We start from the raw sequence: 24,747 nt of genomic DNA, 5'->3' as shown, positions 1-24,747 counted from the left end.
TTTCCTCTCCTTTTCAATGATTTCATGATTTTCATCAATAGAAAGATCACATACTGAAACTGAAGAGCTTCTGTATTCTCAAAAAAAGCTAATAATGTCAACTGCAGGTTAATATAAAGATTTTCCCAAGGTACCCAAGATAAATGCCTGGTTACAGAATAGATTTTCTTCTTCTAGTAAATTGCTTTATGAATCAGATTGGAAGATTAGAATCAAAGACATAAAAGAAAAAAAAAGTGAACATAGCATATTTTGATTGACATTCTGTCTCCCTAGTTTTTTCTGGAAGCAGATGGAATTTTCTGTCCAAAGTCTATTGGGATTGCTTTGGATCACCACACATTCTTGCTGTTACTGTCTATAACGTATTCTTGGCTCTGCTTGTTTCACTCAGCATCAGTTCACGTTAATCTTTCTAGGTCTTTCTATAATCAGCTTGTTCATCATTTTTTATAGATCAATAATATTCTATCACTTTCATGTATCACAAATTGTTCAGCCATTCCCCAACTGATGGGCATCCTACTCCTTTTCCAATCCTTTGGGATACAGACCCAATAAAGGCACTGCTGGTTCAAAGAATGTACACATTTTAATAGCTCTTCGGGCATAATTCTAAACTGCTCTCCATAATGACTGGATCATTTCAGTCCTCCAACTCCACCAACAACATATTAATTTTTCCAACTCTCCTCCAACAGTTAACATATTTTCCTATTATCTAAAGCAATCTGAGAGGTGTGAGGCAGTAAGTACCACAAAGTTGTTTGAATGTGCATTTCCTCTAATCAATAGTGATTTACTACATTTCTTCATGATGCTAATTTTGTCATCTGAAAATTATTCTTTGACCATTTATTAATTGCAGAATGTCTTGTATTCGTATAAATTTGACACAACTCTTTGTTTCAGAAATGAGACCATCAGAAACACTGGCTATAAAGACTTTTTTCTCAGCTTTGTACTTCCCTTTTAATCTTGTTTCTTTTGATTTTGTTCGTACAAAAAAACCCTTTTAATTTAATATAATCCATTTTGCCTTTCATAACATCCTCTAGTGTTTCTTTGGTCATAAATTGCTCCCTTCTCCAAAGATCTGATGGGCAAATTTATCCCTTGTTCTCCCAATTTTTTTATGGGTATCCTCCTTTCTGCCCAAACCATGTACCCATTTTGACCATATTTTGATATGGGATGTGAGATGTAGACCTATGCCGAGCTACTGACATTATTTTCCACTTTTCCCAGCAATTTGTCATGTAATGAGTTCTTATTCCAGAACCTGGAGTTTTGGGATTTGTCAAATACTAGATTACTATAGTCATTGATTATTATTGTGTCATATGTATCAAACCCATTCCACTGATCCACCACTTATGTGGACCAAATTGTATTCATGACTGCTACTTTATAACATAATTTTAGATTTGATATCCACAAAAAAGAGAATTAGCATAATACCTACAATCAAAAGCCATTGCCCAAAGAAGAAAAAGTTCTAAGAAGAATGGAACTTATTTTTTTCCTCAACAGTATTCTTTCCAAATACATTAAATAGTTTTCAATATTCATTTTTGTAAGATTTTGTGTTCCAAATTTTTCTCCCTCCCTTACCTCCCCCTCCCAATATAGCATTCTAATATAGGTTAAAATACATGCAATCTTTTAAAATATATGTCCACATTTGTCATGTACCAAAAAAACAAAAACAAAAACAAACACCCAAGTGGGAGGAAAAAAAAACACAAGAAAAAGCAAACAAACAAAAAAGGTGAAAATACAATTCTTTAATACTCGCTGTCCCTACAGTCCTCTCCATGGATATGGCTCTCACCATCACAAGTCTATTGGAATTGACCTAAATGATCTCATTCTTGAAAGGAGCCAAATCCAGCACAGTTGATCATCTTGTTACTGTGTAACAATGTTCTCTTGGTTCTATTCACTTCACTTAGTTTCAATTTATGTAAGTCTCCCCAGGTCTCTCTGAAATCATCCTGCTGATTATTTATTATAAAATAAATATTATAACATAATGGAATATGAAAATTCAAATATGGAATATTATTATTCCATTACATTCATAATCCATAACTTATCCAGCCATCCCAACTGATGGGCACCCACTCAGTTTCTAGTTCATTGCAACTATAAAAAGGGTTGCTATAAACAATTTTGCACATGATGATCCTTTTCTCTTTATGATCTCTTTGGGATACAGGCCCCGCACATATATTGTTAAATCAAAAGTTATGCAGTTTTATAGCCCTTTGGGTTCAGTTCCAAATTGCTCTCCAGAAAGGTGGGTTCAGTTCACAACTTCATTGATAATGCATTAATGTCCGAGTTTTACACATCCCTTCCACATTTATCATTTTCTTTTCCTGTTATCTAAATCAATGTGAAAGAGGTAAAGTGGTAACTTGTGTTGTCTTAAATTGCATTTAACTAATCAATAGTGATTTAGAGCATTTTTTCCCCCATGAATTTACATGGCTTTAATTTCTTCATATAAAATTATCTATTTCTATCCAAAGACCATTTATTAATTGGGATGCATAAACTTTTTAATTTAACGTAATCAAAATTATCCATTTTACACTTCATAACATTGTATGCTTCTTCTTTGGCAATTAATTCCTCCCTTCTCCAAAGATCAGGTAGAAGAACACTTGATCTACTAATTTACTTGTATCATCCTTTATGCCTAAATCAACATATTTCGGCCTTACCTTGTTACAAGATATTAAAAATTGGTCAATGCCTAGAAAAACTGAACTTTTAAACAAATATATGAAATCTAATTTCAAATCTCTAGCAAAAGAAATGACAATGAAAGTGACTCGAAAGTTTCACCACCTTACCTTTGGAAAAATGGTCAAGATAATTAAAAAAAAAAAAAAAAAAAAAAAAAAAAAAAAAAACATGTTGGAAGGCCTATGAAAAGACAATGAATTAACATGTTGATGGAACAGTAGCTAACTATTTTCTAAAGTAACTTGAAATTAAGCTAAAAAAAAAAAAAACTAAAAATGCCTACACACTTTGACTCATCATAGCTAGAGATATGCTATCAGGCAGGTTCAAAATAAAAACCAAATTTTACATCTACATAAAATATTTATGCTAGCAGTTTTTGTTGAAGCCAAGAACTGTGGGGAAAAGTAGACACCCACTGATTACAGAATGCCTAAACAAACTGTATCAGATGAAAGCAATGAAATCTTTTTTCTGTAAGAAATAATGAATATATATATATATATATATATATATATATATATATATATATATAAGAAAACAGGACCAAAATTACTAGAGCAACATAAATGGAAAAGAACAGAAAGAGAAGAAACAAGTCTGAACACTATATAAATATGACGAAATTTCATTCTAAAAAGAAAACGTACCTCCCTCTCTTCTGTACAGACAAGAGTAGATTGAAAATGATGAGATACACTGTATAGTCAGTTGAAAAAAGGCTAATTTTGTTTTAATTCCTTTTCATTTTATTGAAATCCAGGTTGTTATATTCCATAAAGAAATGGCTTGCAAGAGAGCAGAGGATGATAAAAGAAATGAAGGCAAGGCAAAAAACATAAAGATATTAAAAAAATTTTATGAGAAAAAAATAAAGGTTTTTTTCCTAGGTCCCTTTGATTGTTTTAAAATTCATGGCCAGGGGCAGCTAGGTGGCCCAGTGGATAGAGCACCAACCCTGAAGTCAGGGGGACCTGACTTCAAATCAGGTCTTAGACACTTAACACTTCCTAGCTGTGTGACCCTGTGGCAAATCACTTAACCCCAATTACCTCAGCAAAAAAGAAAAAGAAAAAAAAAAAAATTCATGGCCAGAACAGGGAGCTAAATGACTGAATTATCCTAAATATCCATATTCATAATAGCTTCAGTATTTTCTCTTTTCATCTTTGCTCCTCAGTTTCTTCTTACTTTTTTTCTTGCTTTCCTTATACTTTTCTTCCTAATAAAAACACTAGAGTATAGGCATAAATGGCCTTTTCCTTAAAACACTCAGTAGCATCTATTTAAAATCATCAGCAAGCATCATATGTAATGGGGATAAACTGGAACCATTCCCAATAAAATCAGGAGTGAAATAAGGTTGCCCATTATCACCATTACTATTCAATACTGCATCAGAAATGCTAGCTTTGGCAATAAGAGAAGAAAAAGATCACAGGAATTAGAGTAGGTAATGAGGAAACCAAATTATCACTCTTTGCAGATGATATGATGGCATTCTTAGAGAACATTAGAGAATCAACTAAAAAACTATCAGAAATAATGTACAACTTCAGCAAAATTGCAGGATACAAAATAAATCCACATAATGTATTTTTATATATCCTTAACAAAATCCAACAGTAAGAGATACAAAGAGAAACTCCATTTAAAATAATTGTTGATAGCATAAAGTATTTTGGAATCTGACAAGGAAAAGTCAGGAACTATATGAGCAAAACTACAAAACACTTTCTACACAAATAAAGTCAAATCTAAGCAATTGGAAAAATATCAAGTACTCTTGAATAGGTAGAGCAAATATAATAAAGATGACAATGCTCCCTAAACTAATCTATTTAGTGCTATACCAAATATTCCAATGTGATATACCAATATCAATAGTGATATACCAATCAAACTCCTAGGAAACTATTTTATTGACCGAGAAAAAATAACAAAATTCATCTGGAAGAAAAGGTCAAGAAGAATTTCAAAAATATTAAATGAAGAGAAAAGCGGTCAAGAAGAATTTCAAAAATATTAAATGAAGAGAAAAGCAAATGAAGATGGCCTAGTTGTACTAGATCTAGAGCTATATTATAAAGCACTGGTCTTCAAAACCATTTCATACTGGCTAAGAAATAGAGAAGTTGATCAGTGGAATAGGTTAGGTTTACAGAACAAAATAGTCAATGACTATAACAATCTAGTATTTGACAAACCCAAAGGCCCCAACTTTTGCCATAAGAATTCACTATCTGCCAAAAACTGATAGGAAAATTGGAAACTGGTATGGCAGAAACTAGGCATTGACTCACATCTAACACAGTATACCAAGATAAGGTCAAAATGGGTTCATGATATAGATATAAAAAATGAAATTATAAACAAATAGAAGAACATAGGATAGTTTACCTTTCAGATTTGTGGAGGAAGGAATTTGTGACCAAAAATGAACTAGACTTGTGATCATTACTGATCACAAAATAGAAAATTTTGATTATATTAAATTAAAAATAAAAAGGCTTTATACAAACAAAACTAATGCAAACAATTAAGAAGGGAAGCAACAAACTGGGAAAACATTTTTACAGTTAAAGGTTCTGATAAAGGCCTCATTTCTAAAATATATAGAGAATTAACTCTAAGAAATCAAGCCATTTTCCAGTTGATAAGTGGTCAAAAGGATATGAATAAAGAATTCTCAAATGATGAAATTGAAACTATTTCCACTCATATGAAAGAGTGTTCCAAATCACTATTGATCAGAGAAATGCAAATTAAGACAACTCTGAGATACCACGATACACCTATCAGATTGGCTAAGTTGACAGGAAAAAATAATGATGAATGTTGGAGGAGCTATGGCAAAACTGGGACATTGATACATTGTTGGTGGAGTTGTAAAAGAATCCAACCATTCTGGAGAGCAATCTGAAATTATGCCCAAAAAGTTATCAAACTGTGCTTTGATCCAGCAAAGTACTGATCCAGCAAGTGCTACTACTGGGCTTATATCCCAAAGAAATACTAAAGAAGGGAAAGGGACCTGTATGTGCCAAAATGTTTGTGGCAGCCTTTTTTGTAGTGGCTAGAAACTGGAAATTGAATGGATGTCCATCAATTGGAGAATAGTTGGGTAAATTGTGGTATACGAATATTATGGAATATTATTGTTCTGTAAGAAATGACCAACAGAATAAATACAGAGAGGATTGGAGAGACTTACATGAACTGATGCTGAGTGAAATGAGCAGAACCAGGAGATCATTATACTTCAACAACAATACTGTATGAGGATGTATTCTGATGGAAGTGGATATCTTCAGCAATGAGAAGAGTTCCAATTGATCAATGATGGACAGAATCAGCTACATCCAGAAAAGGAATACTGGGAAATGAGTGTGAACTGTCTGCAGTTTTGTTTTTCTTCCCAGGTTCTCTACCTTCTGAATCCAATTCTTCTTGTACACCAAGAGAACTGTACAGATCTGTACACAATCTAGGATATACTATAATATATTTAACATGTATGGGACTGCTTGCCAGCTAAGGGACAGGGTGGAGGGAGGGAAGGGAAAAGTGGGAACAGAAGTGAGTGCAAAGGGATGTTGTAAAAAAAAAAAAAAAAAAAAAATTACCCATGCATATATACTATCAATAAAGTTATTTTAAAAGTTATTAAAAAAAAAAAAAAAAAAAGGAACCAGGAGATTGTATATATAGTCTTGTTGTTGCTATGTATAATGATCAATTCTGATGGACATGGCTCTCTTCAATAACGAGAGGATTCAAACCAATTCCAACTGTTCATTGATGAAGAGAGTCATCTACACCCTGAGAGAGGACTGTGGGAACTGAGTGTGGTTCACAACAGCATTCTCACTCTCTCTGTTGTTGTTTGCTTGCATTTTATTTTGCTTCGCTCTTTTTCTTGTGTGGCACAATAATTGTATAAATATGTATGCATATATTGGATCTACCATGTCTAACATATACTGGACTACTTGTCACCTAGGGGAGGGCACTGGAGAAGGGGGAGGAAATTGAAACACAGGGTTTTTGTAAGGGCTAATGTTGAAAAATTGTCCATGCATATGTTTTGAAAAATAAAAAGCTTTAATATTTCAAAAAAAAAAAAAAAAAAAGATACTTTAAAATCAAGAGGACAAGAATTTTAAAAATATACATAGCACTTTATTAATAGTATCTTCTTTTATCCTTAAAATAACCATAGAAGGTAAATGTTATTTCCTCCTTTTTGCAGGAGACAAAATGAAGAGACAAAAGCTAAGTGACTAGTCCAAATTTACACAGCTAAGGTGTCTGTTACATTTGAATTCAGGTCTTCCTGACTCTGTGTACAGTGCTGTATCTACTGTGACATTTAATGATTCAAATATTTTATTTTTGAGACCTGTAGTTTTGTTTGAAGAAATAAAAGACCTATTACAGGGTCAGCTAGGTGATGCAGTGGTTAGAAGTCAGGAGCAACTAAATTCAAATCTGATCTCAGTTAACACTTCCTAGCTGTGAGTTTCTAGGCAAGTCACTTAACCCCAAGAGGGAGGAAGGGAAGGAAAGGAAGGAAAATAAAATACTATAGTAGTTCTCTCTCTCTGGATGCAGATGGCTCTCTTCATCACAAGCCTATTGGAACTGGACTGCATCACATCCTTGTGGAAAAGGGAGACATTCTTATTTAGCTATTTAGTTCCTTGACACTACAAAAAGCTATGCTAAAAACAATTTTGCACATGTGGATCTCATGTAATAGGACTTTGTGTCCCCCAGAACTTTATGGAGGATAGGCAACCAGGCTCTGGGAAAACTACCTGGGAAATTCCCACCTCTAATTGATCTGGAAAGGTCAGGGAAAGAATCACCACCCCTTATTGATTTGGAAATTAGCTCCTAATTGCTCCCTAACCCCAACCCATAGAAGACTAAATAAAAAAACCACACTCCATACCTTAAATTTAGCTATCTTCCTAATTAGGAAGTGGACCACTGAGGGAAATAGTTTCTCAGTGAAATAAACCCATTTTGGGTCAAAAAACCTAGCTTGCAGACTAGGACTGCAAAACCTATGACACCAGCCTGGGGACCCCCATCATTGTTTAGGTATCCTCACCCCTCAACAGGTCCTTTTCCCTTTTTTGTCATCTCTTTGAAATACAGACCCAGCAGAGACAATCCAAAAGAAGCGATATTAATTCTTTAACAATACCATTTCTGGGGGCAGCTAGCTAGTGATTAGAGCACCAGTCCTGAATTCAGGAGGACTTGAATTCAAATCTGACCTCTGACACTTAACATTTCCTAGCTGTGTGACTTAACCCCAACTGCCTTAAGCCAAAAAAAAAAAAAAAAAGAGAGAGAGAGAGAGAGAGAGAGAGAGAGATCTAATTCCAAAAAAAAAAAAGTACCATCTCCTTTCCTTGTTACTAGCCAAATAAGTTAACCTAATTTCACCACCCATAACTGCCCTTCTTACTTTTTTTAAAACAGAAATGATAACCAGTCTCTAGTCCTCTAATAGTTTCAAAGAATACTGACAATGATTAAGTTATCTATATATGCAGTTCTTATATATAAATGCTCTAAATCACTATTCATTACACAAATGCAAATTAAAACAACTCTTGAGGTACCTACTTCACATCTCCCTGGTTGGCTAAGATGACAGAAAAAAAGATAACGATGAATGTTGGAGATGTGAGAAAACTAAAAAATTATTGGTGGAGTTGTGAACTGACCCACTATTCTGAAGAACAATTTGGAACTTTGCCTAAAGAGCTATCAAACTCTGCATCCCTTTGGATCTAGCAGTGTCTCTTTTAGGGCTGTATTCCAAAGAGATCATAAAAAAAGGGAAAAGTATCCACAAATGCAAGCCCTTTTTATAGTGGTAAAATAGTGGTATTTATACTTTATAGTGTTTATATTTATATTTACAGTAGTAAAGAACTAGAAACTGAGTGGATGCCCATCAGTTGGGGAATGGAAATAGGCTGAATATGAAGGTTATGTAATATTACTGTTCTTTAAGTTTTGTAGTGATCAACTGTGATGGACTTGGGTCTTTTTAACAATGAGATCATTCGGGTCAATTCCAATAGACTTGTGTTGGAGAGAGATATCTGCATCCCTCAGAGAAAGAACTATTGAGAAGTTACTATGGGATGACAATATTATATATCACCTTTTCTGTTGTTTGCTTTTTTTCCCCTCATTTTTTTTGATCCGATTTTTTATATACAGTATGGTAAATGTGGAAATATGTTTAGAAGACTTGCATGTATTTAACCTATATTGGAATACTTGATGTCTAGTGAAGGGGGCTGGGTGAAAGGAAGGGAGAAAAATATGGAACACAAGATTTTGCAAGGATGAATGTTGAAAATTACTTTTGCATGTATTTTGAAAATAAAAAGCTATCATTAAAAAAGTGGTGGGGGGGAATGTGTGGAAAGATTATGTTTAAAATACTAGTACTAGTCAAGAGAAACCTAGAAAAGTAAGTTAGAGCAATTGGATATGAATATAAGATGGTATAGTGCCATCTTCCTAATTGGGGTTGGAGGGGAAAGAGAAAATAATTGACTTTTCACAACATTTATGCCTTTAAACTTTACTAAGGAAATTAAATAAGAAAAACAAAGAAACTGAGAGAAGACTGGTTCTAATCCCTATGTTTCAACAGGACAAAGAAGTGTAAAAGGAAGGAATACACCAAAACAAAGAGGAAGAATAAAGGGGAAAAATATTTATTTCTAATACATGAGAAACAGATTATATCAACATGGAAAAAATAGGTATCAGATGAATCTTGCTCTTATCTGGTTTGGACAAAGAGTTGATCTCTCCATCCTCTTTCTTCCCCCTTTAGGTGTTTCTTGCAGAAATATCAAACTTAAACAGGGAAAATAGAGTGGAGGACTAAGAAAAAAGGAAATGTAAGAGAGGGAATAGTTTCTAGAGGGGAAAATATGTCCTGAACCTCAAAGATAGGAAGAAGATTAAAAGAAATGGGAGCACAATTTATACAAGGAAAGCAAAACTATATAAAGAAAACAACTCTAGCACCCCAATTGTCTGGAGGGGAGGGGGAAACCTCTGAAAGTTTTAAGGGGGAAGAAAGAATTGGGGGAGGATTAAGTATCTGAGGCCAGATTGTTAAAACCAGATTAGCTTTATTCCAAGGCTAGAGCTCTCTTCATGCACCACCTATCCTCGAGAATATGAGAAATTCTCATCAATGCAATGACTATATCTCCTGAAGAATAATGATAAACCATGTTATCTCCTACTAGGAGATATTATATACATAAGGTATGTATACTTCTGGATACATACTTCTGGACATGGCCACTTTGTGGACTTATTTCATTAAACTTATTTGTCAGGTTGTTTTTTTTCTTTAATTGTTTTTAATGGGAGGGGATGCTTCAGAAAGATGTACAAAGAGGATATAGCTCTTTTAGGTATTTACAGAAGTTTACCCATACACAAAAACTCTCTCTCTTCCCTTCTGCCTCTTCCTCTTTCCCCTCCCCCCCCACACATGCATTTTATAAAATGTGTATAGTGCATAGATTGCATTTTATGCACAGTATATAAAAGCAAGAGATCCCCAGTTCATCTAAATTCTTGGAATTCTGCTTAATATAAAGAATTGCTCTATGTATGAGTTCACTATAATTACAAAGATAGACACAGATAGATAAGTAGGTAGCTATCACAACGTAATTGGCCTAAGAGTTAGATATATTTGGCACCAAGATCTACCTTACCAAGACACTGGCTATGGTAACCTAAACCAAAGCTTCCCAAACTATGGGTCATGATCCCAGATGGAGCCAAGTAATTGAATATAGGGATCCCACCAAATGTTTGATTTATACATTACATACCCAGAGCCAGGTCAAAATTTCTCAGGCAAAAAAAAAAAAAAAAAAAAAAAAAAAAAAGGAAAAAGGGGGGTGGGGGAGAGTGAAAAAAGCCCAGACCTAAGCCAATCACTCAGTCAAGCATTCAATCGTTTCAGACTTTAATGTTGGAGAAGGTACTAAGTTACAATGATAGTTTATTCATCCGCAGTTTCCCATGCAAAGATAGCATAAGCCCAAATCTCATGTGTAAGGAAGAAAGCAAAAAAATTCTGGGGACATGAGATTTGGGCTTATGCTATCTAGTGCTTGACTGAGTGGGGTGCATAGCTTCAAAAAACATTATGTTCAAGTCTGCTTAGCCGGCTGGTCTTTTAATATTTAAAGTGAGTAAATCCCACTAGAAGAAAGAAATTACTGCATGACTTTTTTTTTTTTTAAAGGCAATTTGCAATTAAGTGACTGGCACAGGATCACACGCTAGCAAGAGTCAAGGATCTGAGGCCAAATTTGAACTCGTCTTCCTGACTTCACAGCCCATGCTCTATCCGATGTACCACCTAGTTGTTCCATTTTTTCCTTAATTTAATTAACTTACTTTCCAGTCCAAAGTAATCAAATGTAATTGTTCTATACAACCCACCCCAATATTAAGCTCTATTTAGACTGATCAGTTCATCTTCAAATCATAAGTTATTGCTAATCTAATTCACTGGATTCTGCTACTCAACTTCATTCCTAATTTCTCCAAATTAATGAACTCGTTTTGCTTAAAAACAAATGAACCTTTTTTTCCCCCACTTTGATTTTCTCTAGTAGTTGAATTGCTTTTCTTTATGTCCTTGAATAATTTTATAGATAATGTCCAAATTTTGTTAATGTATCAATTGTCTGTTATTTACCTTCTTTCTCTCTATATGAAGCTTATTTTTTTTCTTTTTCTTCAGTGAATACATAGGCTCACATAAGTGATTTCTTGATATTACTTAAAACAAAGAATATGGTACAGCAAAAATCACACTCAATTACTAATATAAAAGACAGATTCTACTTGTTTAATCCAACATTTAAATGATGACACAAAAAGTAAAAAAGCAAAGAGCACTAAGTAGGTAGGAAAAATATACTGGTATTATTCTCACCTAAAAAAAAATAAGATTTAAAAATCTCCCACAAACAGTGAAAATCCCAAATTAAAAGGAGCTTATTTGCCACACTTACTCAACTACCAAATAATCATATACAATTTCTTCATGAGCCTATTTCAAAAATGAAAAAGAAAAAGGAAAAAAAAGAGGGAGTCAAGTTATACAACTCCAAACCTATAGCATTATGTCACTTTTTCTAGTCCTTTGTTCTGAGAACATTTCAAGTTGCTTTTTAATCCTAAAACATGTAAAAACAATTAACTTTAATTTTCCCCACAAAGATATACAAAATATACTTCCATACTATAAATATGTTTCAAAGTGACACCAAAGAAAAATGAATAAAATTGAGCCAACATATAAGTAGGTAAGCTTATCAATGTCAAATCTTCACAGTGCATTGTTCCTTTACTTATGACAAATTATGAAACCATGCATACCACTGGATCCAGCAATACCACTACTAGGTCTCTAAATCAAATGCCATTTTTAAAAGGGGGAAATGACCTATTTGTACAAAAATATTTATATAGCACCTTTCTGTGCTGGCTAAAAATTAAAAGTCAAAGAGATGCCTATCAGTTAAAGAATGGCTAAACAAATTGTGGTACGTGACAGATTCAGAAAAACCTGGAAAGACTTACATAAAATGATGCAAAATAAAGTAAGCAGAACCAGGAGAATATTGTACACAGCAATACTGGAGAATGAGTTAGCTATTCTCAGCAAGACAATGATCCAAGACAATCCCAAAGAACTAATGAAAAACAAGAATTGTTACTGTTTTAATACAGACTGATAACATGCTATTTTTCATTTTCTTTCATTCTTTTTATTTTATTCAAGTCTGCCATTACAAAATGAGTAATATGGAAATGTTTTATATGACTGATTATGTATAAACTATATCTGACTGATAACCATAGAGGAGGGGAGAGGCAGACCATTTGCAGCTCAAAACCTTTTTTTTAAAAAGTGGAAATTTTGTTTTAACATGTAATTGGGGATGAAACATCATGTATTTCAAAATTTTATATATCTGCATTAAAGAAAAAGAGATTGTCCTCTTCTGCCAGAGATAAGGGAAGAATAGTGCATTCCAGAACACAATGAAATATTTAATGTTAAAATTCTATATACCATTAACAAACTATTGACAGACAAGTCAATACTTATACATATACATATACTAATACAACCGCCAATCTTCTAAAAACAGTGGCATCAGGGAAGTTACTTGGCACAATGGATAGAGCACCAGCGCTGAAATCAGGAGGACACAAGTTCAAATATGACCTCAGACACTTACCCTTCCTAGATGTGTGACCCTGGGCAATTCATTTACCCCCAATTGCCTCAGCAAAAACAAACAAAAAAAGAACAGTGGCATCAAAAACATTTGTACTGCACAGCCTACTGCAAATATATTTGTAATGCATGAAATGCTATGCCAATTATACTTACTCAAAATATATATTTCCCAGCTTTCAATAGTATATTCTACTACTCAGCATTGAATGTGATCCTACAGATTCGTTGTAGAATACATACTATTTTCCAAATCAGGCCTTATGAACTGTTATGTTTCCTAACAAAACTCATCAATATTTTAAAAAGTGACTCCTTTTCAGGGACAGCTTAACTATACTCTATTCCCTCAAGCCAAATATTGTAATAAAAACTGCATCTGGTCTTTAGCAGTCTCCATTATACTGAAAATCTGCTACAATATGTTTCTTTTAAAAAAATGTAACTACTAGTCCTATGAAACATTTAATATTTTAGATGAAGTAACATTAACTGTGGCTACTGGAAAAGTTAACTCCACTTTATTCTCTTAAAAAAAAAAAAAAAAAAAAAAAGTTTATCGGTACCAAACATCAAAACTTAATCAACATTCAGGTTAGTATCAAGTTCTCTGAGGCAATGTCACTTACACAACAATCCATTCCCACCTATTTGCACACATTTAAATTATCAAAATACATTTTGAAAACACCCCAGAACATATATTGCTGAAAAACAGCTAATTTTATATTTATATACAAATCAAAGGCAAATATTAAAATAAACTTAGAAAACACAGCAACAACAATTAAACACATCTAGACACCAAGATATGTAAATCAAAATGATTCTGTAAAGACAGTGATTAATATTACAATTTAAAACATACTAAAAGCCAAGAGTACTAACCTATGCTATTTATATATACACTTGTAAACATATACATAAGGAAAAAAGATAAATTAGCTTAATCTAGCTAGTAAGCTATCTTATTTACAGCTAGGGGAAAGCCTTATTAATAGAGAAACAAAGTAAGCAACTTTATTCCCATTACTATATGGTCTCAATAATAAGGACATTTAAATCGAGGGCATAAAGTCTGTTTAGTTGGTTCTTTTCTCCATTTCTGACTCTATAAAAATAATTTAAAATATTTCGTATTATAATGCCATTACATCTTTGTTCCATATTTACACAACAAAATACTTCCTTAGAGTTTTTCCCCCACTATGATTTAACCAACTTTTCTGAAATTCACACAATTCTGTACCTGTACATAGAAACATGAATTTTTTTGCCTTTGGGAAATCTTATCAGACTGATTGGTTTGAAATATTTCGTTAATGCTTTACAATTCATAATCCAGCTCAGCATTCCGTATGTCCAGTTACCACTCTGCGCCTCACATCAGCCATGTTACTCTGCCAGGTTCAACACTACTTGATGTATACACATTGCAATCTTACCCACCCACCCAACAGCAAAAGCAACATGAATCAGTAAGACGAGCTCGCCAGGATTTAACCCAATCCTGTAGCTCTGCTTCTCACTGAAGTAATCATAGAAAAATTACAAAACTCATACACAGGACCCTTTCTAAACCCCCACCCCCCACTCCGGCAACTTCTCCAGCTTGAATCCCCAAGTGGACTAGGAAACCAGGAGAAGGAGGAAGAAAAACCAAGCAGAAGAAAGTAGATCCGACTTTACTCGGGTGGTGGCAAAAAACGACATGGACATTTCCAAGAGTCCAGAACGGGACGGGAGCTGCTCCACTGACTGCAGCTTCTGCAGCTTTTAGACTTGGAGCGCCGCCCTGCAAATAACCCTTTGCTCATGGGATTCAAGTATTCCTACCATTTACCATTACTAGCAAAAAAAAAAAAAGTATGGAAGGCTGAAGGATTTTTAACATCCTGAAACAAAATTGCTGCAGGTATAAGAAAGATACGGAGAAGTCAATTTTGGTTGGAGGTAACACAAAATGAACAACCCTCAAACGATCTGCCTGCTATATTAAACTTTAAAGCATCCACGACAAAACATTAACAACAGGATCCACTGATCTATATGGACTATCCCACAACACCCTTCTTCTTACAGAGTCAACAGATTTTATTTTTTCTTGTAAACAAAATCTAAATTATAATATTTCTGCTGTATTAAAATTTTCTCCTATCAATATTTCATTACTAACTTTTAATTTGTTATGACTACAATTCCATTTCTGAACCTTTCCCTAATAGTTGGCTTCAAATTCTGGCTAGAGAATCACAGGCTCCATAAAAACAATGTTCTTTCAAATTCTAATCCTCTAAAAATCCTCCAGCCAAATGTTTCTTACTCTTGGTGTAGAGCAAAAACAATAGAAACATTATTTAATTTGAATACACTTGTGTTGCTCTAATAAACTAATCAAAATATACTAGCTTAAAACAGTTTGGACTTGCTTATAACAGATTTATATTGCTTACACACACACACACACCACACACACGCGGGCGCGCGGGCGCGCATGAGCAAAAGCCTCTTAAATTTTATGGATGGGCCTTTACATTGGAGAGAGACTGAAGGATGCTACTAATTTTTCCTCTGAAACGTAATCAGGTCACTTTTTTAAATTCTTCAAATTAATTTCAAAAAAGTGTATTCTTAAAGAAAATAACTGGTACCAGGTCCAAGATTTTATGAAGTCACCCAATGTGAACTTAGTTATTAATAAGCATTACTCTTCTTCCACACACATTAACTAAAACCCAGAACACTCTTCATATGCTAATCAAAGAGTACAAAACATATGGTTATTAAATCATACTGCTACAAAGCTGTTTACAGTTAAGAGCCCCAAAATTTTATTAAAAATTTTTAAAAGTACATACAATAATCTAGTTTTTAGATCCAATATTAGAAAACATTTTCATATAATTTTATATGATATACACAAGAACGTGTTTTTACATAAATATTTATTAAGCACCTACTAATTGATAGGCACCAAGACTACATAGAAAGATAGAAGACAATTTTTTAAAAACCATTTTCTACAACAATGATGGAATACTTGGATTGTTTCCTGTAGCAAATTTAAATTCCAAAAACTAAACATTCACAAAACATTCTCAGAATAACAACAACATTCTCAGAAAGCACTATTTTTTAGCCTGATTTATTTATAAAAATCATCCATTAATAGGATAATAAAAATGTTTTTGTTCAATGTTTCAATATAATCTCATTTCAAAAATTTTCCTTTATTTCTATTTATCTGCATTTATCTGGAATTGAGAATTTTTACGGAAGACAAGCATAATCTTGAACATACTAAAATCATGTCAACTGTAAGCAAGCCACTCATTTCAACAGGGAAGGAAACTACTGTACCTTTTTCTGAACATTATCACAGTTCAGAACCATGGATTCAAAAACTACATTAAGCACAATGCAATAAAGTACTTAGTGGAAACTTGTACTCTTGTTCAATAGATACCAATATGAACATCAAGAAAAAAACAGAAAGGAGTAGAAAATGAAGAAACAAACCACAGAAGAGATGAAACTTTTTTTTTTTTTTTTTTTTTTTTTGCTGTTTTACCTTTTGGAAACAGTTTAACACATATTAATATTTTTACCTGTAAATCTCAAAATCCTTTTTATTTTCCATCAGGAATATGAAAAAAATCGAACTTCTCAATTCCATAATCTACTTAATATTAAGAAACCAACATTAATCCTTAATGAGACAGATAAGAACAAAGCCAAAGCTAAAACTTAAGAGTTTCCTATTCTTAGCATTAAAATCTATTAAGTAGCAAAGAATACAATGGGAATAGGTTTATAGGGAAAAACTAAATTATATTTAAGAATAAGACATTTCCCCAACAATTTTTCTTCTTCTATTCTAATTCTATAATCTAGTCTATCCAGAAAGAAGACTGTGGGGACTTGATGTGGATGACAACACAGTATTTGCACCTTTTTTGTTGTTTACTTTCATTTTGTTTTCTTTTTTTTCCTTTATGATCTGATTTTTCTTGTGCAGCATGATAAATGTGGAAATATGTATAGAAGAATTGTACATCTTTAACATCTATTGAATTGCTTGCTGTACAGGGGAATAGGGTGGGGGGAAGGGAGAGGGAAAACTTGGAACACAGGGTTTTACAAGGGTGAATATTTAAAACTATATTGTATATATGTTAAAAAATAAAGGGCTATTATTAATTATAATCTAGTCTATCTTGGTCTCAGTCTCCTAAAAAGTAAAGAAAGGGGGAAAAAATTTTTTTCAACTGGCAAGTCATATTTAAAATTTTTTTTGAGTTTGTCAAAATTATAAATTTTAAATTATAAATAATATTTTAAATATTATTATAAATAATTATAATATAAATATTGTTATTATAATAAATGTTAATATTATTATAATATTTAAATAATATTATAAATAATAAATTAAATTGTAATTTATTATTCAATAAATTATAGGACTAACAAGGGGACACTACATGTCAAGTGATTTATGGAAGGCAACAATTTAAGGATGTATTAAATGACAATTCAGAAATTAAATGCTGTATTTATCATAAATCATAAAATTTATCATTGAAATACTATTTTGTCTTCCTAGGAAAAGAACCGATTTACTCAAATTTTATATACTAAACTGATTCTATAATGCTACTTCCAATTTTAAAAATGTATTATCAATATCAATTATCATCCTGGAAAAGTACCAACTGACAACAGTGATTTTTTTAAGTAAATAACAGACAAAAATCACTGTAAAGTGGACTAGGGCTAGTAAAAGTGAGATTTATGTTTACAATTCATACATACCTCTTGGATCAGCTTTTTTAAAATGCAATTTAAATTTCAGAATATTTTTAAGAAACCCAGTATAGTACTAAAGTCAGCTAGGTGGCTATGGATAGAATACTAGGAAAGTCAGGGAAGACCAGAATTCAAATCCAGCCTAAGCCCCTCCTACCCTCTTACACTAGGCAAGTCACTTGATTAACTTCAGATTTGCCTTAATCCCAACAGAGAAGGAAATTGCAATTCATTCTAATATTTTTCCCATATATGATTGTGAAGAATCATATAGGATGAAATAACAATGTTATTAAAAGGAAATCTTTAATCATACAAGCCAATATGAAATTCAAGTTTTTTTAAAGTTATCACTTGCATACATGGCAGCATTTTGCAACTGTGAAGCATCCCATGATACTTGTCAGTTTAACACTGCTGCCAGAAGTTCCTCTAGCAGAATGAAGCCCAGATAATGCTAATTAAATAGTTCCTAACTACTTCATAGAAAATCAGGGAGAAGGAAGGAAAAAAATGACCAAAGAATGAAATGTAAATTCAAAGAAAAAGAAACTGAAGAGAATAAATAAGGAATAGTAAAGACATACAAGCAGGAAAAAAAATAGAAGTGAAGGCAATACAGAAAGATTCCTACAATTTCCTAAAATTATTCACTATGAAAGAAAAGTATCCCTCCCCCACTATCTGTAACCAAAAATAGAATTCTTTATGGAGTTAATTTTTTTTCCTCAAATCTCCATTACATACACAAAAAAAAAAAAAAAAAAAATCTTAGTGAAAAGATTGCCAAGTTTGCACCTGAAAATCTTGACTTGATTCAATTTAGGTATGCAGAATAGAGACTAAACTGCTTTTACTGGGAACTCTGTGGAAAATTCACTCTATCAAGGCTGCACTTTCTTTGCTTTATATGGTCTAGAAGAGTCATACAACTAGTAGGCAATGGAGAAAATACCTGAAACCCAAGGTCTTTACTCACTTTTGATTTTTGGATTTCAAAGATTGTTAATTATTTGGTTTCTTCCAACCAATGCTTAAGAACAACAGAAATGTACTAAGGAAAATCCTTTAAGCTTTCTCTTTTAAAAGTTATGGGTGTCTCAAAAAAAAAAAAAAAAAAAGTTATGGGCGTGTAACAAACATAACCAGTACAGTCAAGATTGGAAGAGAAGCAGAAAACTTGGAAAAAATTTTTATATCCAAAGTCTCTGAAAAAGGCCTCACTTCTAAAATAAAAGAACTGACTCAAATTTATAATATAAGCCATTCTCCAATTGATAAAAGTCAAAAGATATGAAAAATTTTCAGGAGACATTAAAGTCCTTTCTAGTCATTCGAAAAAAATGCTCTAAATCATTATTCATTAGAGAAATGTAAATTAAGACAACTCTGAGGTACCACTTCACACCTCTCAGGTTAACTAAGATGACAGGAAAAGATGATGATGAATGTTGGAGGGGATGCAGGAAAACTGGAACCCTATTATTGGTGGAGTTATGAACTGATCAAAACATTCTGGAGAGCAATTTGAACTTTGCCTAAAGGGCTATCAAACTGTGCATCACTTTTGATCCAGCAGTGTTTCTACTGCACCTGTATCCCAAAGAAATCATAAAAAAGAGAAAAGGACCTATATGTATAAGAATGTTTGTAGCAGCTCTTTTTGTAGTGGCAAGGAAATGGAAACTGAGTGGATGCCCATCAGTTGGAAAATGATTAAATAAGTAATGGTATATGAATGAAATGAAATATCATTGTAATCAATATCAAATGTTCAATAGGATGATTTCATTAAGGCCTGGACAGATTTGCACAAACTGATGCTAGTAGAACCAAGAGAACATTGTACACAGCAACAAGGTTATGTGGTAATCATCTCTGATCAACTTGCCAATTCCAATAGACTTGTGGTACAGAGTCATCCAGAGAGGACCATGGGAACTGAATGTAGATCACAACACTGTATTTTCACTTTTTTTTTTTTTAATTGTTATCTGCTTATTTTTTCTCACTTTTTTCTTTTTAATCTGTACAGCATTGATTTTTCTTGTACAGCATGATAAATGTGGAAATGTTTACAAGCACTGCATGTTTAACCTATATTGGATTCATTATATCTGGGGGAGGGGGACAAGAGAGGGAGAAAAATTTGGAACATGAGGTTTTGCAGGAGTGAATTTGGAAATTATCTTTACATGTTATTTTGAAAATAAAAAGCTATTATTAAAATAATTTTTAAAATTAAAGTTAAGAGCAAAAATATAAATCTTAATTTTGAACCTGAATGTATTTACTAAGTACTTATTGCCAAGATGAGTTTTTAGAACACAAAGCTAACTCCTTAGCTTTGATGATGCATGGTACCCATGGTGACATAAGTGGGAATGTCTCAAATCAAGTACTGATTAAGGATGGATCCCTCAATCAAGATTAGTTAACTATTATATCATCTGGAAGAGATACTTACAATTTTGAAAACAAAATAGAATGAAAACATTATTTTGTCTTAACCTATAACCCCAAAAAAAAAAAAAAAAAAAAAGTAAGAAAATGGTTCTACTCTACAGTCACAATAACTAATGAATTATTCACTCCTATCCACTCTCATGACTTCAAACACCTAATACAAATAGAGGCCTCCCAAATCTTTATATCTTCAATTTTGCTCCTAATCTCCAATCCATTTCAACTGTTTGGTCATCTCCAACCTACCATGCCCAAAACTAATTTCATTTTGTCTCCAAAACCTGTCCCTCCACTTAAGTATGTATTTCAAAATGCTAACTTCCACAATTTATTAAAATCATAATGGAAACATTATTTAGCCCCTGTTCCAGAATTAAAACCAGTCATCTATGAATATTCCTACTCCTTTACCATTCTATCCAATCAATTGCTTAGTTCTATCAAGTTGGCTTTCATGACTTCTCCCCCAATCTTTCCTTAATACTTTTTTCATAGAGCTTTAGGTCTCTTCTACTCTGGACTACCAAAGGCATTCATTTGTGTCAAAGTGGCAAATTTAAAATTTTATCTCAAATTTAAAATGATTATCTCCATCATAGTTTAGTCATTTTTGCAAATCCTAGAAGCAGACTATGTTTCTGATTTCGACATTATTTTCACCTATTCTATCCAAGTCTTTCCTACATATTATTACTTCCCATATGCTGCTTCCAAACTAGCAGGAAAAAAATCTCAGAAATTAAGTTGTTATCTTTATGATCTAAAGAAGATGTGAATGTAAAGTACATTTACATCAAGGAAAATACGTAAATTACATATCAGAAATAGATGTTGTTTCTGTTACCCATTCAGGGAAAAAAAAAAAAAAAGGATTTGTAATAGGGCTAAAATAGGATAAGAAATGAAATTTTGTCTGAAGTCAGAGCATCACAACGAAAATGGCAGTTGTCTGAACTGAGAGTTAAAGGTTTCTCTTACACAATACAACTCCAGATGAGGAATAGTGGTCTCTCAAAAAGTGGGTAAGGGTTAAAAAAAGATCTTCATTTATAGACTTCCCACCGTCTTAGATGATTCTTCCTCACTAGCCTGTGTTTTGAGTTAAAAGATACAGCATAACTCACCCAAAGGAGTTTTCTGGCTCTACGTGAAGTCCAAATTTCCGCTCTGAAATGTCATGAAACAGTCCTACATATTATGAAAAGATTTTCTGATGGACGTGGCCATCTTCAACAATGAGATGAACCAAATCAGTTACAATAGATTTCCTTCACTGGTTAATTGTACACTATTTCTTTTTGTACAGCAAAATAACTGTTTGGACATGTATACATATATTGTATTTAATTTATACTTTAACATATTTAACATGTATTAGTCAACCTGCCATCTGGGGGAGGGGAGGAGGGGGAAGGAGGGAAAAAATTGGAACAAAAGGCTTGGCAATTGTCAATGCTGTAAAATTACCCATGCATATATCTTGTAAATAAAAAGCTATAATTTAAAAAAAAAAAAAAAAAAAAAGATTTTCTGAATATACTTATGTAATCCTAATGCTTGAAGAATTTAATTTTTAAGTATACTCTCTTAAAATCAGAAGTCTCCCCAAAAATCTAGGATATAAAAAAGTATGCATACAAACTGTATGTACATATACACATATAATATATGCATAGTAATCCTATCCTATTTTCAATAGTTTCTAACAATCAACTAATACCCGATAGTGTTAGACAGGCAGTTAAATAAATGTTTTATTAACTTCACACAGTAAATGCTCAATCTATATAATGTGATATTCTCAAACCAGACATTTATAATGAAACGTTGTCCTAAAACATATTTCAACATAGAAATGTTATTTTCAAAACTGAATGAATACCTCTTTTTCCTTCCATAAAATCTGTTCTTTTCATTACTTCTAATTTTCCTCCGACCCAAATATTAATATTAAATATTGTTTAAACATAAATATAAATAGGAATACTAGGTGGCACAGTGAACAGATAGCTGGGTCTGGAATCATGAACTCTTCTTCTTAAGTATTTATCCTTCATCAGACACTTAACTGCTATGTGACCCTGAGTGATCCAGTTTTCTTTAGTTTCTTCATCTGTATAATGAGCTGGAGAAGGAAATGGCAAACCTTACAATATATCTTTACCAAGAAAAATCCAAATGAGAGAAGAGTTGGACACAACAGAAAAACAAGTGAACACACATGCTAGGTACTAATGTATATATGTTAATCTGTTCAAAAATAATTTTTGAAAGCTGGCAAAACAGTCTCATCAACATTAAAAAAAGAAAACATTACAAAAAATAAATGTAGAAAGAATAGTAACAAAATGTTTTATTACTTAACCTACATACATAAGTCATTTAAGTATCTTCCTACCTTTTTTTGTCCACAATCTGTAAAACAAGAACAACCACCTCATAGGGTAGTTACAAAGAAAGCACTTTTGCAAACCTTGAAGCATTATATAAATGGGAATTATAATACCACTGATGGAGAACAGAGTCAGAACTAGAACTCATGTCTCCAAGAGATTTTAGTTTAGTGTTTCATTTTTTGAGTAGGGAGGTAGACAAGTTGTGGGGTTTTTGTTTTTTGGGTTGTTTTTTTTTGGGGGGGGGGATGGAAAGGAAAAAAAAAAAAAAAAAAAGCAAAACCTTGTTCTCTTAGGGTTGAAACATCCAATTCTATCAATCTATGAGTGTTAACTTGCCATAACCACGATCAAAAATTTCTACTCAACTAAATGTACTTAATAGTCTTTAAAGTTCACAGCAAAAAAAATAAATAAATAAATGATAGCTGGATAATTAGCTAACATCTTAAAAAAAAAAAAACGCTCTTTGATTTCATCTTAAAGAAGATAGTATAAATGGTGTAAGAAAGTACATTTTTGTCAATCTTGAGTTTTTTTCTTTTTTCCCCCCCTTTTTGCGTTTTATAATGTGAATTTTATAGCATGGGTTCAGGGATAGTAAACATTAATATCAAAGTTAAAGCTAAAATAGATTTAATCAAAATAGAAAAATAGGAAAACTATACTATGTCAGAAATATTAATCAATATTGTTTTAGACTATTCCAAATAACTAGATATAAGTATAAGTAGTTGGAATATTGCTGTGGTGTAGGAAATGTTAGTGATTTAGAAAAATATGGAAAGACTTGGACTTATAAAAATGTTATCTGCTTTCAGAGAGATATAATGAACATAGTATGGCCTTACATAGATTCATCTCTGAGCTATCAATTTGCTTTTTACAAATTGTTAACTTAAATCACCTTAATAAAAGATACCTAGTTTCTCCAATCCCTTTTACTTTCCAATATTTCACATTCTTTATCTAACCATACACATCCTTTAAATGTTACTAGAATTTCCCCATTGTAAGTAAAAGTAAAAAAAAAATAAAATAAAATAAAAAAAGTTCTCAAGTTAAAAACTCTTTTTTAAAAAATCAGTTTCATTTAGCATTATATAGCAATTGAAGCACTTTTTAACCTTTAACTGGACAAAATCTAGACTTTGCACAGCTCTTTCCAACTGCAGCTCTGTTCAGTCCCAACTCTGAACAAGATGATTTTCCTAAAGTAAGCTAATGATCAGAAATCGTCTTACACATACTCAATACCTTCACACCTTCGCATGTCCCTTAGCCTCCTCTCCCCAACTTTTGACTACAAGGATGAGAATGGAGCACTCAACTCCACCTAAAACCTGACTAGAGTAGACAGAACCTAGATTTTGCAGCTTACTTCACTTTGCATGTGCAGTACTGTTTGGTCTCAATTCCATGGAAGAATATACAACCTGAGATCTGTCCACCCCTCAAACCCTGTTTTATTTATTTTCCTTTTTTGTGTTACCTTTCTCTCATTAGATTTTAAGCTCCTTGGGGGCAGGAACTGTTTTCTTCTTATTTGTATGTTTAGCACTTAGTACGTATAAAACTTGATGAAATATAAAAGTTAGCTATTGTAATCATCAGTAAACTAAAGGATTTTCATTAGCACCTTTCTCCCCCCCCTTTTTTTTTATTAATTTTATTAATATTATTTTAAAAGTCTGGAATGGTAGTGGAATGATAAGAACACAGTTGAACTTTGTCCCTCCGGCCCATAAGATTTGCCACTCTACCAGTCTTGTCTACTTAACATGTAGCTTTAACTGGATCTTTACTACTCCAGTTGGTTATGTCAACAATCTACACAGATGCAGAAAAAAACACTGGAAATGGCTAGGATGGTTGTCATTTATATTAAGAGGAGAACCAAAATGACATCGCTATGTTGGAGTCACAGTTTAGTGTGTCAGGTTGTGCCTGATCAGACAAACACAAGAATACGTGCTTAGAAAGCTCTAC

At 32.7% G+C, this 24,747-nt stretch overlaps 1 protein-coding gene across 13 annotated transcripts in view; it reads right to left on the bottom strand.

The window, feature by feature from the left end:
- KMT2C (lysine methyltransferase 2C) overlaps nt 1–24,747 on the bottom strand; it is a 243,898-nt gene that overhangs the window by 207,067 nt on the left and 12,084 nt on the right. The window contains exon 1 of one of the 13 annotated variants that reach the window (XM_074267427.1): nt 14,340–15,541. The exons of the other annotated variants lie outside the window; for them this stretch is intronic. Within the exon in view, the coding sequence (XP_074123528.1) occupies nt 14,340–14,443 (104 nt within the window). The 5' untranslated portion in view covers nt 14,444–15,541. Of the gene's footprint in view, nt 1–14,339; nt 15,542–24,747 lie in introns of those variants that run through there. 13 annotated transcript variants of the gene reach the window in all.

The sequence above is a fragment of the Sminthopsis crassicaudata genome, chromosome 5 (assembly GCF_048593235.1).
Source record: "Sminthopsis crassicaudata isolate SCR6 chromosome 5, ASM4859323v1, whole genome shotgun sequence".
In the NCBI taxonomy this organism is placed as follows: Eukaryota; Metazoa; Chordata; class Mammalia; order Dasyuromorphia; family Dasyuridae; genus Sminthopsis; species Sminthopsis crassicaudata.
The sequence above is the reverse complement of the archived record's forward strand: the minus strand, read 5'-3'. Positions and strand labels throughout refer to the sequence as shown.